The sequence below is a fragment of the Oncorhynchus gorbuscha genome, linkage group LG04 (assembly GCF_021184085.1).
Source record: "Oncorhynchus gorbuscha isolate QuinsamMale2020 ecotype Even-year linkage group LG04, OgorEven_v1.0, whole genome shotgun sequence".
NCBI classification, from domain to species: Eukaryota; Metazoa; Chordata; class Actinopteri; order Salmoniformes; family Salmonidae; genus Oncorhynchus; species Oncorhynchus gorbuscha.
The window spans coordinates 62769003-62782748 of NC_060176.1; the positions used below are offsets into that span (position 1 = coordinate 62769003).

Sequence of the window (13746 nt, forward strand, 5' to 3'; positions counted from 1 at the left end):
TTTATACTCAAGTCCAATGTTATAGACTTTCAAAATAAACACAAGCCATGGTGGACATGATGCTCTTTTTCTATGGTATTGTAACGACCCTGGGTTTATAAGCGCGGATATCGACTGCCGCGGAGCATGCTTTTTGCGGCACAGTGGATAGCGCGCTGGACTTCGGGCTATAGAAGGTCGAGGGTTCGAAACCTGCTCCCTGCCTGTTTCATTACAGTATATCACAGTATATTGGCGATCGCCAACTATTGTGCGGGATGGAAACAGGATTCCCAAATGTACCAAATAATAAATACACTAAACTAAATCAAACAAATCTGATCCCTACACAGGCTCAATGGGGAACCTGGGAGGGCGGGTCTTTTTGCGCCAGTACCCCTAGCAAGTCCTCAGGTGTAAAATCCTTAAGTCCCCATACCTTTTCTGCCACAGTAATGTCCAGTTTGTTAGACTTGTGCTGTACAGTTCATAAATGTGGTAATGAATGCCACAAAATCCACCTTTTTAACACACAGGGTATCTCTTGACTGGCAGCAAACATGTTCTTCAGGCTGTGATGCGTCCACGACCATATCTTCACTAGCATCACTTATTTTTGTCGCCTCCACATTGGAGATTCGATTGTTAGAACGGTCAATCCCCACCACAATTTCAGCACAGTCGTCCTACACACAGTTCTTCAATATACTCTGTCCGTCTGCACACACTTGAAAAATGTATACATCCTTTACAATTCTTGCACTGCAATGGTTTGGGTCGAAAGCTCTTATAGTGCATCTTACATAACCAAGCTTCACATGCAGGACTGGCAGACTTTCTTATTTTTCTCCATTCACCCATCGGGTCAGACGCCGGGCATCAACAACACCAGGAATTTTGTTAGGTATTCAACCTGAACATCTGTCGTCACCCCTTAGACCAGTGCTCTACTCCGAAGTTCAAAACCCAAAACCTCTGTTGTTCGAATTCTTTTGAGGTGCACTGCAATCTTCCTCTGTTTTTCAGAAATACACTTAATCAAAATAAGACCAATCCTGGTCAATCTGACAGACCCCTCTTTTCCCAGCACATAACAGTACTTCAATATTTTCTACACCTCAAACTGGTTTCCCACAAATGCATCCTTACTCAACAAACGCATCCCAACAAGAAGCGATTAATTATCATTCATACACGTATCCTCACTCCAATTTTAGACTATTTCCTTTTTGTTCCGGTTTTTGCGACCACTGTTGTCCTTTCAGACATTCATCTTCACCGACATTCCTCGATGTGCTGCTTTATTCGAACATCCACTTCCGCTAACTTTCTCATCTGCAGCTTTCCAACCAATCATCCAACCTCAATCCTTTCTCCCGATTGGCTCATCTGTAAATGCATTAGGTAAATGAGACTTAACCATGTTGTTGAGAACTGCTACAGATCCTTTTCCAGCAGTTGACACACAGACGTCATGCACAGATGCGCTTGACTTCTCTATCGCCATCTGTGCACGTTCAACATAGCCTAGATTTACGTTTTTATTACTTCTAAACAAAATAACGTTTTGGGGGTTTCATACGGTTAAAATTATGATTGATTCTTGCTTGAACAGTCGCTAAGATTATATTTGGTTGTGATCTTTGCAAAATAACTATTTTAGATGCAGCCGTTTTTAGCTAGAATGTTATTACTCATTGATATAGGCTGTAGCAAAAGCTAGCCAAAGAGTAATTTTACTTGTTGACTGTTTAAATGAGTATAATACATTTGCGATGATGACACACACATTATATTAAGCAGGACATTCATACGAGCGTAAAATCCAATTATAATACAAAAGTAGTGTGAAATGCACTCATAAATACAGTGGGGCAAAAAAGTATTTAGTCAGCCACCAATTGTGCAAGTTCTCCCACTTAAAAAGATGAGAGAGGCCTGTAATTTTCATCATAGGTACACTTCAACTATGACAGACAAAATGAGAGAAAAAAATCCAGAGAATCACATTGTATGATTTTTTATGAATTTATTTGCAAATTATGGTGGAAAATAAGTATTTGGTCAATAACAAAAGTTTATCTCAATACTTTATTATATACCCTTTGTTGGCAATGACAGACGTCAAACGTCTTCTGTAAGTCTTCACAAGGTTTTCACACACTGTTGCTGGTATTTTGGCCCATTCCTCCATGCAGATCTCCTCTAGAGCAGTGATGTTTTGGGGCTGTTGCTGGGCAACACGGACTTTCAACTCCCTCCAATAGTTTTTTTTTCTGCCGTTCTATAGGAACTACAACTTGTACCACACAGGACTGTTCTGCAAACAGAGACAGGAATATGTTCCGGAATTCATTGAATGGCATTGAGGAGCAAACCACCTCAGTCATCGGCTTCATCAATAAGTGCATCAACTGCGTCGTTCCCACAGTGACCGTACGTATATATTCCCACCAGAAGCTATGGATTACAGGCAGCATCCGCATCGAGCTAAAGGCTAGAGCTAACCTTCAAGGAGCGGGACACTAATCCGGACGCTTATAAAAATCTCGCTATGCCCTCAGACGAACCGTCAAACAAACAAAGTGTCAATACGGGATTAAGATTGAATCCTACTACACCGGTTCTGACACACAACGGATGTGGCAGAACTTGACAACTATTAAGGACTACAAAGGGAAACCCAGATGCGAGCCGCCCAGTCATGCGAGCCTACTAGACGAGCAAAGTGCCTTTTATGCTCGCTTCGAGGCAAGTAACACTGAAGCATGCACGAGAGCACCAGCTGTTCTGTACGACTGTCTGATAACGCTCTCGGCAGCCAATCTGAGCAAGACCTTTATACAGGTCAACATTCACAAATCTACAGGGCCAGATAGATTACCAAGGACATGTACTCAAAGCATGCGCGGACCAACTGGCAAGTGTCTTCACTGACATTTTCAACCTCTCCCTGTCTGAGTTCTGTTATAATCTCCACCCGGCACAGCCGGAAGAGGACTGGCCACCCCACATATGCTCTCTCTAATTCTCTCTTTCTTTCTCTCTCTCGGAGGACCTGAGCCCTAGGACCGTGCCCCAGGACTACCTGACATGATGGCTCCTTGCTGTCCCCAGTCCACCTGACTGTGCTGCTGCTCCAGTTTCAACTGTTCTGCCTTATTATTATTTGACCATGCTGGTCATTTATGAACATTTGAACATCTTGGTCATGTTCTGTTATAATCTCTACCCGGCACAGCCAGAAGAGGACTGGCCACCCCACATAGCCCGGTTCCTCTCTAGGTTTCTTCCTAGGTTTTGGCCTTTCTAGGGAGTTTTTCCTAGCCACCGTGCTTTTACACCTGCATTGTTTGCTGTTTGGGGTTTTAGGCTGGGTTTCTGTACAGCACTTTGAGATATCAGCTGACGTACGAAGGGCTATATAAATAAATTTGATTTGATTTGATTTGAGTCTGTAATACCTACATGTTTCAAGCAGACCAAAATAGTCCCTGTGCCCAAGGAAGTGAAGGTAACCTGCCTAAATGATTACCGCCCCGTATCACTCACGTCAATAGCTATGAAGTTCTTTGAAAGGCTGGTCATGTCTCACATCAACAGCATTCTGCCGGATACCCTAGACCCACTCCAATTCGCATACCGCCCCAACAGATCCACAGATGACGCAATCTCAATCGCACTCCACATTGCCCTTTCCCACCTGGACATTTAAACTCAGTTTTTCACAATTCCTGAAATCTAATCCTAGTAAAAAAAATGTTTTAGGTCAGTTAGGATCACCAATTTATTTTAAGAATGTGAAATGTTAGAATAATAGTAAAGAGAATGATTTATTTCAGCTTTCATCACATTACCAGTGGGTCAGAAGTTTACATACACTCAATTAGTATTTGGTAGCATTGCCTTCCACAAGCTTGCCACAAGTTGGGTGAATTTTGGCCCATTCCTCCTGACAGAGCTGGTGTAACTGCGTCAGGCATGCCCGCACATGCTTTTTCAGTTCTGCCCACAACTTGTCTATAGGATTGAGGTCAAGGCTTTGTGATGGCCACTCCAATACCTTGACTTTGTTGTCCATAAGTCATTTTGCCACAACTTTGGAAGTATGCTTGGGGTCATTGTCCATTTGGAAGACCCATTCGCGACCAAGCTTTAACTTCCTGACAGATGTCTTGAGATGTAGCTTCAATATATCCACAGTTTTCCTCCCTCATGATGCCATCTATTTTGTGAAGTGCACCAGGCCCTCCTGCAGCAAAGCACCCCCACAACATGATGCTGCCATCCCCGTGTTTCACGGTTGGGATGGTGTTCTTCGGCTTGCAAGCCTTTTTTCCTCCAAACATAACAATGGTCATTATGGCCAAACAATTATATTTTTGTTTCATCAGACCAGAGGACATTTCTCCAAAAAGTACGCTCTTCTTCCCCATGTGCAGTTGCAAACCGTAGTCTGGCTTTTTTATGGCAGTTTTGGAGCAGTGCCTTCTTTCTTGCTGAGTGGCCTTTCAGGTAATGTCGATATAGGACTTGTTTTACTGTGAATATAGATACTTTTGTACCTGTTTCCTCCAGCATCTTCACAAGGTCCTTTGCTATTGTTCTGGGACATATTTGCACTTTTCGCACCAAAGTACGTTCATCTCTAGGAGACAGAACGCGTCTCCTTCCTGTGCGGTATGACGGCTGCATGGTCCCATGGTTTTAATACTTGCGTACTATTGTTTGGACAGATGAACGTGATACCTTCAGGCGTTTGGAAATTGCTGCCAAGGATGAACCAGACTTGTGGAGGTCTACAATTTTTTTTTTTTAGGTCTTGGCTGGTTTCTTATGATTTTCCCATGATGTCAAGCAAAGAGGCACTGAGTTTGAAGGTTGGCCTTGAAATACATCCACAGGTACATCTCCAATTGACTCAAATTATGTCAATTAGCCTATCAGAAGCTTCTAAAGCCATGACATCATTTTCTGGAATTTTCCAAGCTGTTTAAAGGCACAGTCAACTTAGTGTATGTAAACTTCTGACCCACTGAAATTGTGATACAGTGAATTATAAGTTAAATGATCTGTATGTCAACAATTGTTGGAAAAATGATTTGTGTCATGCACAAGGTAGATGTCGTAACCGACTTGCCAAAACTATAGTTTGCTAACAAGAAATTTGTGGAGTGGTTGAAAAATGAGTTTTACTGACTCCAACCTAAGTGTATGTAAACTTCTGACTTCAACTGTATGTGAGAATTCTGTTCAATGACTACAGCTCAGCGTTCAACAGCATAGTTCTCACAAAGCTCATCACTAAGCTAAGGACCCTGGGTCTTAACACTTCCTTCTGCAACTAGATGCTGGACTTCCTGACGAGCCGCCCCCCAGGTGGGAAGAGTAGGCAACAACATGTCTGCCTTGATGATCCTCAACACGGGGCCCTTCAGGGTTGTGTACTTAGTCCCATCCTGTACTACCTGTTCACCCATGACTGCGTGGCCAAACATGACTCCAACACCATCATGAAGTTTGCTACCGACAACGATGAGACAGCCTATAGGGAGGAGGTCAGAGACCTGGAAGTGTGGTGCCAGGACAACAACCTCTCCCTCCATGTGAGCAAGACAAAGGAGCTGATTGTGGACTACAGGAAAAGGTGGGCCAAACAAGCCCCCATTCTCATCGGATAGGGCTGTAGTGGAACAAACGAACATGGTCCAAACACACCAAGACAGTCGTGAAGAGGGCATGACAACACCTTTTCCCCCTCAGGAGACTGAAAATATTTGGCATTGGTCCCCAGATCCTCAAAAAGGTCTACAGCTACACCATCGAGAGGATCCTGACTGGTTGTATCCCTGCCTGGTATGGCAACTGCTCAACCTCTAACCGTAAGAGCGCTACAGAGGGTAGTTCATTCTGCCCGGGACGTCACTGGGGCCAAGCTTCCTGCCATCCAGGACATATATACTAGGCGGTGTCAGAGGAAAGGCCAAGAAAATGACAGAGACTCCAGTCACCCAAGTCATAGACTGTTTTCTCTGCTACCACACGGCAGGAGTTAACGGAGCGCCAAGTCTAGGACCAAAACGCTCCTCAACAGCTTCTACCCTAAAGCCATAAGACTGCCGAACAATTAATGAAATCGCCACCAGACTATTTTAAATTGACACCCCCCCCATTTGTTTTGTACACTGCTGCTAATCACTGTTTATTATCTATCCATAGTCAATTCACCCCTACCAACATTTACAAATTACCTTGACTAACAGGTACCCCCGCACATTGACTTGTCCTCCACTAATTTACGCAGATCGCCCTTGTGTGGCAATGTTTGTAAATACAGAAAGGGGTCTATTGAGAAACTCTTTACGGTCGTGTTTCCGTTTGTCACACGGTTGTAGCATTTTTAACACAGCGAGTGCAGGTCCAGGGTCAGTTTATTCTGATGGGGTTATTGGTCTTATCCTAAAAGAACCTGAAGCAAACAAAAATGACTTGATCAGCCCAATGGGGCACAATTACCGTTGCAGTATACAATGATAACCACTAGAGAGAACTGTTACTCCACTTCAATCATCCTAGTATTAGCAGAAGAAAAACGTTTTAAAAAGACAGACCAGGTGAAAGCTATAATCCCTTATTGATGTCACTTGTTAAATCCACTTCAATCAGTATAGATGAATGGGAGGAGACAAGTTAAAGAAGGATTTTTAGCCTTGACAATTGAGACATGTATTGTGTATGTGTGCATTTCAAAGGGTGAATGGGCAAGACAAAAGTGCTTTTGAACAGGGTATGGTAGTAGGTGCCAGGCACACAGGTCAAGAATACACTGTTTCCCGTGTGTATCAAGACAGGTCCACCACCCAGAGGATATCCAGCCAACTTGACACAACTGTGGGAAGCAATGGAGTCAATATGGGACAGCATCCCTGTGGAACGCTTTCAACACCTTGTAGAGTCCATGCCCCCAACTAATTGAGGCTGTTCTGAGAGTGGGCTTCCAAGTCAATATTAGGAATGTGTTCCTAATGTCTGGTACACTCAGTGTATACCATGTCAGCAGGCTAATTTATTTAAGCACTATTATGGAAGGATCGGGGGAAAATGTCCCTATAAAAGCAGTTACCCAGTTTTGGAAATGGATGCTCTTATCTGGCTTTTGATGATGATTGAATAAAAGACAGATGTGAGGGATGAATGGATCAGCACCTTCAGTGGGGTCATTCAGATTGTTGCTTTCATAGGACTACATTAACAAATGGTTTTCCTAAAAAATCATCTGTCATCGGGTTGAAAATAGATCAAATGAATATTAAATAAACATAAGACCACATCTCTTGCTATTAATGATAATGAATTGTAATATCCATGTCTTACTTCCTTGCCAAGTTCATTACAAGCGATAATCTCCACAATATAATTGGCTTATTCCTTGATAAAGGGCTTAGTGGCTATATCATTTTTGATCTGTCATAACAGTGCCATAAATCCATGTGATTGATCATTTGGAATCATGACAAGTTCATCCTACACAGAAAATTAATGGCGTTAGGAGTTGGTTTGATTGGTGTTGTTGAATGAAGCATTTATGTAATTGTACAAAACAGTAGGGCTATGCAAATAATTAATAGCATGGAATTGAATAAGTATAATCAGTACATGTCTCACTTTGATAGTAAGCAAATTATTTCATATAATTGGTATTGGTAGGTGGATGATTTAAAGCACGTGTCAAACTCATTCCACAGAGGGCAGAGTGTCTGCAGATTTTCGCTTCACCCTTGTACTTGATTGATGAATTAAGGTCACTAATTAGTAAGGAACTCTCCTCACCTGGTTTTCTAGGTCTTAATTAAAAGGGAAAAACAAAAACCCGCAGACACTCGGCACTCCATGGGAATGAGTTTGACACCCCTGATTTAAAGAATCATACCTGAGCAATAAATCATGTTTTGGCATAGCAGTTCGTTAGAATGGTATGCCACTTGGCTACAGATTTTTATACTGGATACATTTTCTTTATGCACTGATTGTACACCCAGATCTGTGAAACAAGAACATTACTACTTCCTGTACATTTCTGAAGAGCTTTTCTTAACTTAGAAATCCATTTCAGCACTAGTACGAAGAAAGCAGTCATATCAAATGAGAGAGATGATCTAAAGGTCAAATGTTGCATTTGTCACGCTTAAGTTTTGTGATAACCAAGCTGAACATGTTTATTAATGTACCTATCCAATACCCACTCTGTCACGGGACCAATCAAAAAGCAAAAGAAAACACATACATACACACTGTCATATTAAATATATACATAAATCTCATTTACTCTCTTACATGATTTACATGGGATCATTTTACAACTAAATTACTTTAGACTTTTTTGCATTTTAAGTATTTCCACATATTAAAAACATACAAAAATAAAATTACAATTTTTCCTCAATAATAGTCCGATTTGTTCTGTACTAGGCAGCAGTCTGTGATTTCCTGTTCCGTTTCGCTCGACGGGTGGGTGGAAAACTGATAAACTCAAATTGTTTGATTCTGTCCATGTTGGGGAAAGGTAGTGGGCCCTTGTGTAGCCTCTTGATGAAATGGACCTCTCTCTGGTTCTCCCTCGTCTTGGAGGCTTTGATGGGCCTCCCTTTCCTGGTGAAAGCCACATACCAACCCTCATATTTGGCATTCTGGAAGGCAGTGTAATTGTTCTCCAGAACAATCTCTGTGAAGATACAATCCCTGCTTCTGCCATCAGGCTGTTGAAAGGATGAGAGAGAGAAAGACTAAGTCAAATCCAAGTTTATAGGCACATACACAGTTTAGCACCACTACTAGAAGGCATATTAAAAACATCTGATTTGGCTATTTAAAGTATTTCCCTCTGAACTACACTGCTATCTATTCATTTCCAGGCTCCAAACCAAATTGAATACTTCAATATTGTAATGAAACACAGAACAGACTAATAACAATGACAAACAATGGGTACAAAACAAGCCAAATAGTATCCTACACGACAATGTCAAACGCATTGTATCTACATTTTGAGACAGTTTCGTTAAAACTACAATGAAGATACCACATACTGTATCAGTACAGCCAATAACTAAGAGTAATCTAGGAATAGTGAAGAATATATTTTAAATTAGGTACGAATTATTAGCAGCATATCCAAATCACACAACCATAACTATATTGTAGGAGTTGTGAGAAGTATTAGCAAACTATCCCTCTCTAACCTAAGGTTTTCAAAAGAGAGGAACCACTAGAAAGCTACACCCTTTATCTACATTTATTTATTCACTAGATTAAACCAGATCTTTTAAAATGATGATGACAGATGAAAATGATGATGCGAGATGAAACCCTTCATTTCTCATGGCAAGCAGACGACACCGAATACATATTTTCTTTTTCCATTCAAGAAGTGGAGGGTTGACTCCTGACCAACCACCAAATGGAGTGAGGAGAGTTTCTCCCATGCCTTGAAACTGTAATGCTACATGAAATACAAGCTGGGTTGTCTCTCTGTCACTGACCCTATCCAAGCTAATGAATGACATTACAAATAAGTACCATTATAACACAATATAAGTTACGTATATCTCATATTTTTCTTACTTTTTAACTCTGCATTGTGGGATAGAGCAAAAGCAAGCATTTCACGGTAGTCTACTACACCTGTTGTTCATCTGTCCAGTGTCTGTGTTCTTTTGCCCATCTAAATATTTTTTATTTATTGGTCATTCTGAGATATATATTCTGAGATATGGCTTTTTCTTTGCAACTCTGCCTAGAAGTCCAGCATCCCGGAGTCGCCTCTTCACTGTTGACGTTGAGACTGGTGTTTTGCGGATACTATTTAATGATGCTACCATTTGAGGACTTGTGAAGCATCTGTTTCTCAAACTAGACACTCTAATGTACTTGTTCTCTTGCTCAGTTTTGCACCAGGGCCTCCCACTCCTCTTTCTATTCTGGTTAGGGCCAATTTGCGCTGTTCTGTGAAGGGAGTAGTACACAGCGTTGTACGAGATCTTCAGTTTCTTGGCAATTTCTCGCATGGAATAGCCTTCATTTCTCAGAACAAGAAAAGACTGATGAGTTTCAGAAGAAAGTTATTTATTTCTGGTAATTTTGAGCCTGTAATCGAACCCACAAATGCTGATGCTCCAGATACTCAACTAGTCTAAAGAAGTCCAGTTTTATTGCTTCTTTAATCAGGACAACCATTTTCAGCTGTGCTAACATAATTGCAAAAATGATTTTCTAATGATCCTTTTACAATTATAAACTTGGATTAGCTAACACAACGTGCCATTGGTTACTGATAATTGGCCTCGGTTCACATATTATATTACAAATCAGCCATTTCCAGCTACAATAGTCATTTACAACATTAACAATGTCTAGACTGTATTTCTGATCACATTTGTTTATATCCCTGTTAGTGAGCATTTCTCCTTTGCCAAGATAATCCATCCAACTGACAAGCATGGCATATCAAGAAGCTGATTAAACAGCATGATCATTATACAAGTGCACCTTGTGCTGGGGAACAATAAAAGGCCACTCTAAAATGTGCAGTTTTGTCACACAATATTATGCCACAGATGTCTCAAGTTTTGAAGGAGTGTGCAATTGGCATGCTGACTGAAGGAATGTCCACCAGAGCTGTTGCTAGAGAATTTTAGATTCATTTCTTGACCATAAACTGCCTCCAACGTTAGTTTAGAGAATTTGGCAGTACGTCCAACCGGCCTCAGAACTGCAAACCACGTGTAACCACGCCAGCCCAGGGCCTCCACATCCGGCTTTATTCACCTGCGGGATCGTCTGTGACCCGCCACCCGGACAGCTGATGAAACTGAGGAGTATTTCTGTCCGTAATAAAGCCCTTTTTGTGGGGAAAACTCATTCTGATTGGCTGGGCCTGGCTCCCCAGTGGGTGGGCCTATGCCCTCCCAAACCCACCCATGGCTGCGCCCCTGCCCAATTGTGATATCCATAGATTTGGATCTAATGAGTTTATTTCAATTGACTGATTTCCTAATATAAACTGTAAGTCAGTAAACTTGTTGAAATTGTTGCCTGTTGAGTTTATATTTTTGTTCATTAAACATAATGACAAACTAGGAAACAAGCACGCTGGAATTCTTACAACTTTGAAAGTGATTTGGATTTGATATCATACCTTTCCAACCAGTTTCCCCCTCCGGTTCATACAGAGGTAGCGTCCACTCTCTGCACCTTTGATCCGAACCCGACTGCCAAAGGTGTCAGTCTCTACAAAGAGACGTGCTACAACATCCACACAAATATCCACATGAAAATGATGTGATAAATCCACCAGGCATATGTAAATTCACTACATAACAAGTGTATTTTGGGCACTCTCTATATCATATTCAAAAACAAAATATGGAAGTGGAATAATATACAAACCTGTATAAAGGCAAAACTAAACTGTCTGCCATCTATTGGCCTACAAAAAAATACTATAATAATATGCAAATGGAGATCCTAAAATAAACTGACATTCACTGGAGAGAGACCATCACAACAGCCTATGTGAGATATTATGTGTTTCAGGTTTGAGACATTGCCAGGATTCATTAAGTGTTATCATTAATCATGTTTGAAGACAAAAGTAATGGAAGTGGAATACAACAAATCCCAATTGCAGTTGTCCTATGGGTCAATTGATTCACCCCCTGGTTAATTAGGGTTAACTACTGGCATGTGTATTGGACCAGGACAAAAGACTTGGCCTGATTCGCCAGACAAGGGTTTAGATACAGTAGACAGGCTAAATGAACATACAGCCCCACAGAGGGTCGGGCCAGCAATAGGTGGGCAAGTAGCCTAGGCTAGCCCTGCACACCTCTTCATAGACAGACAGCTCATTACAAATGCAGTCCTCATTGAAACACTATTAACAAGCCTTTAGCCTTGTATGCATGGGTCTGACTGGTTGAAAACAGATACTTTGCCCAAATGCAACCACCATTGTGTCATGGGAACAACTTACCGTAATTGTTGCCGTCCTCAGCAGTAGCGGCGACCCTCTTGCCTTGTATCTGGACGTGCTTCCCGCTGGTCCGGCTGTATAGTTGATAAACCCTGACCTGTCGCCGGCTAAGCTGGTCCGTCATTGCGCCCTGCTCCATCACATACTGGTTAAAATTAGGAGACGGGTGATTCTCCCCCTTTTTATGCAAAAGGGAAAAATAAAATCACATATAGAATTTTCTTCTAACCTCTATCTTTTTCTAAAATAAACCAAACACCACCCGAGGAGAGCCTCACTGAATAACTCAATCCAAACAATAAAACATCCGAATATGTAAATTATTTGGTAAAACAAAAGACCATCATATAAAATAGTGTGGTATCACAACATATTGTGTGACATTAGCCATATTAAGTGCATTCAGAAGCAAGAGGCCCACTTGAAAATAACAAGTAAGCACTTTAAATTATCTTTATCATCAGCCCAAAACTGGATGAATCAATGTTGTTTACCCGTTACTTCAACCCACAAAAAGCAATGTGATGACGTTGAATCAACGTGGAAAACGAATTGGATTAGCAACAAGTATTCAACATAAGGGCATTTCGTATTTTTTTCACCCTATTTTTAATCTAAGTAACATGGTGATATTTTGGTTGATTTCACGTCACCTAAACCAAATGTTAATCAACATTTGACGTTGAACTACTGACGTCTGTGCCCAGTTTTCTTTTTAAAGAAGAAATTCTTATTTACAATGACGGCCTAGGAACAGTGGGCTAACTGCCTTGTTCGGGGGCAGAACGACAGATTGGTATCTTGACAGCTCGGGGACTCGATCTAGCAACCTTTTGGTTATTGGGCCAATGGTCTAACCACTAGACTACCTGCGCCCCAAACTGTCTATACAATCTGCGAGGAATCAATCTGCAATCTGTGATGAACTATGGAAGAGGGTTTACCTGAGCATGGCACCACAACACGAAGAAATGAAAAGATCTGCAAAATAAAATCACAATAAATAAAACATTATCACCAACATTGCAATCTGTTTTGATAAGAATATTTCAAACGGTAGTCTTCTTACATGTAAATACAGCGCTGATTTATTCCATACATTCTTTCATCCAATCGCAAATGTTTTTCTTCACAGAGAGCAAGTAGCCTAATATTCCCAACGGATCCAAAATAATCCAAGAGTTCCCTCGCATCCGCTCGACCTGTCCACTCCGTGTCTCTTGTTAGTTTAGGAGTTTTATTCCATTCACACACCAACTTTCAGATGTGAAACACCTTCTTCATAAATTCATATGAGAAACACATCATGGTACGCATGTGGGGAAAATCATATACTCCAGTTACTGCATGTGTGTTGAAGTGTGAAAGTCTTCCTGAGAGCATCCAAAAAGTGTGCAACCAAGAGAGTCACCGAGATCCATCATACATTTTAGAGTCAAACATCCAAAATCCACATGAAAAACTATTAGCTATTGCCATTTGGATGTTTATTTCAAAGGAAGAAAGGTGTCACCCATAGGCACTGTATCGCAATGTAGCCCCAAGTAATTACACGTTTAAAAAGCCCTCTTACTCAGCGCGTCTTGGCCTCTTGCTGGGCAGTGGTTAAATGTTGAAAGGCAGGTCCCTCCCACGAGTTGAGAGTTGGAGGTTTTGTATTGTGGGTGGGCAGGGCACAGTTGACTGTAAAGTCGAAAATATTGGGGCAAAAGGTTTTGTTGCTCCCTGGTGCAGAT

At 41.3% G+C, this 13746-nt stretch overlaps 1 protein-coding gene across 1 annotated transcript; it reads right to left on the reverse strand.

The window, feature by feature from the left end:
* Nucleotides 1–8136: 8136 nt before the first annotated feature.
* fgf17 (fibroblast growth factor 17) lies at nucleotides 8137–13351 on the reverse strand. Its single transcript, XM_046345382.1, has 5 exons — nucleotides 13080–13351; nucleotides 12955–12991; nucleotides 12011–12188; nucleotides 11174–11280; nucleotides 8137–8735 (listed from the first exon to the last, which is right to left on the reverse strand). Exons 1-5 carry the CDS (start codon nucleotides 13109–13111, stop codon nucleotides 8445–8447), a joined length of 645 nt encoding a protein of 214 aa, XP_046201338.1. The 5' UTR covers nucleotides 13112–13351; the 3' UTR covers nucleotides 8137–8444.
* Between the last annotated feature and the right edge of the window lie 395 nt (nucleotides 13352–13746).

What these genes read in the sequence shown, in the direction of transcription:
- fgf17 (XM_046345382.1), bottom strand. Translation starts at nt 13,111, where the DNA reads ATGTATGGAATAAATCAGCGCTGTATTTACAT. An exon ending in AATCAGCGCTGTATTTACAT is followed by an intron (nt 12,992 to 13,079) that starts GTAAGAAGACTA and finishes TTTATTTTGCAG; the next exon opens with ATCTTTTCATTTCTTCGTGT. An exon ending in GGGGGAAACTGGTTGGAAAG is followed by an intron (nt 8,736 to 11,173) that starts GTATGATATCAA and finishes TCCTTTCAACAG; the next exon opens with CCTGATGGCAGAAGCAGGGA.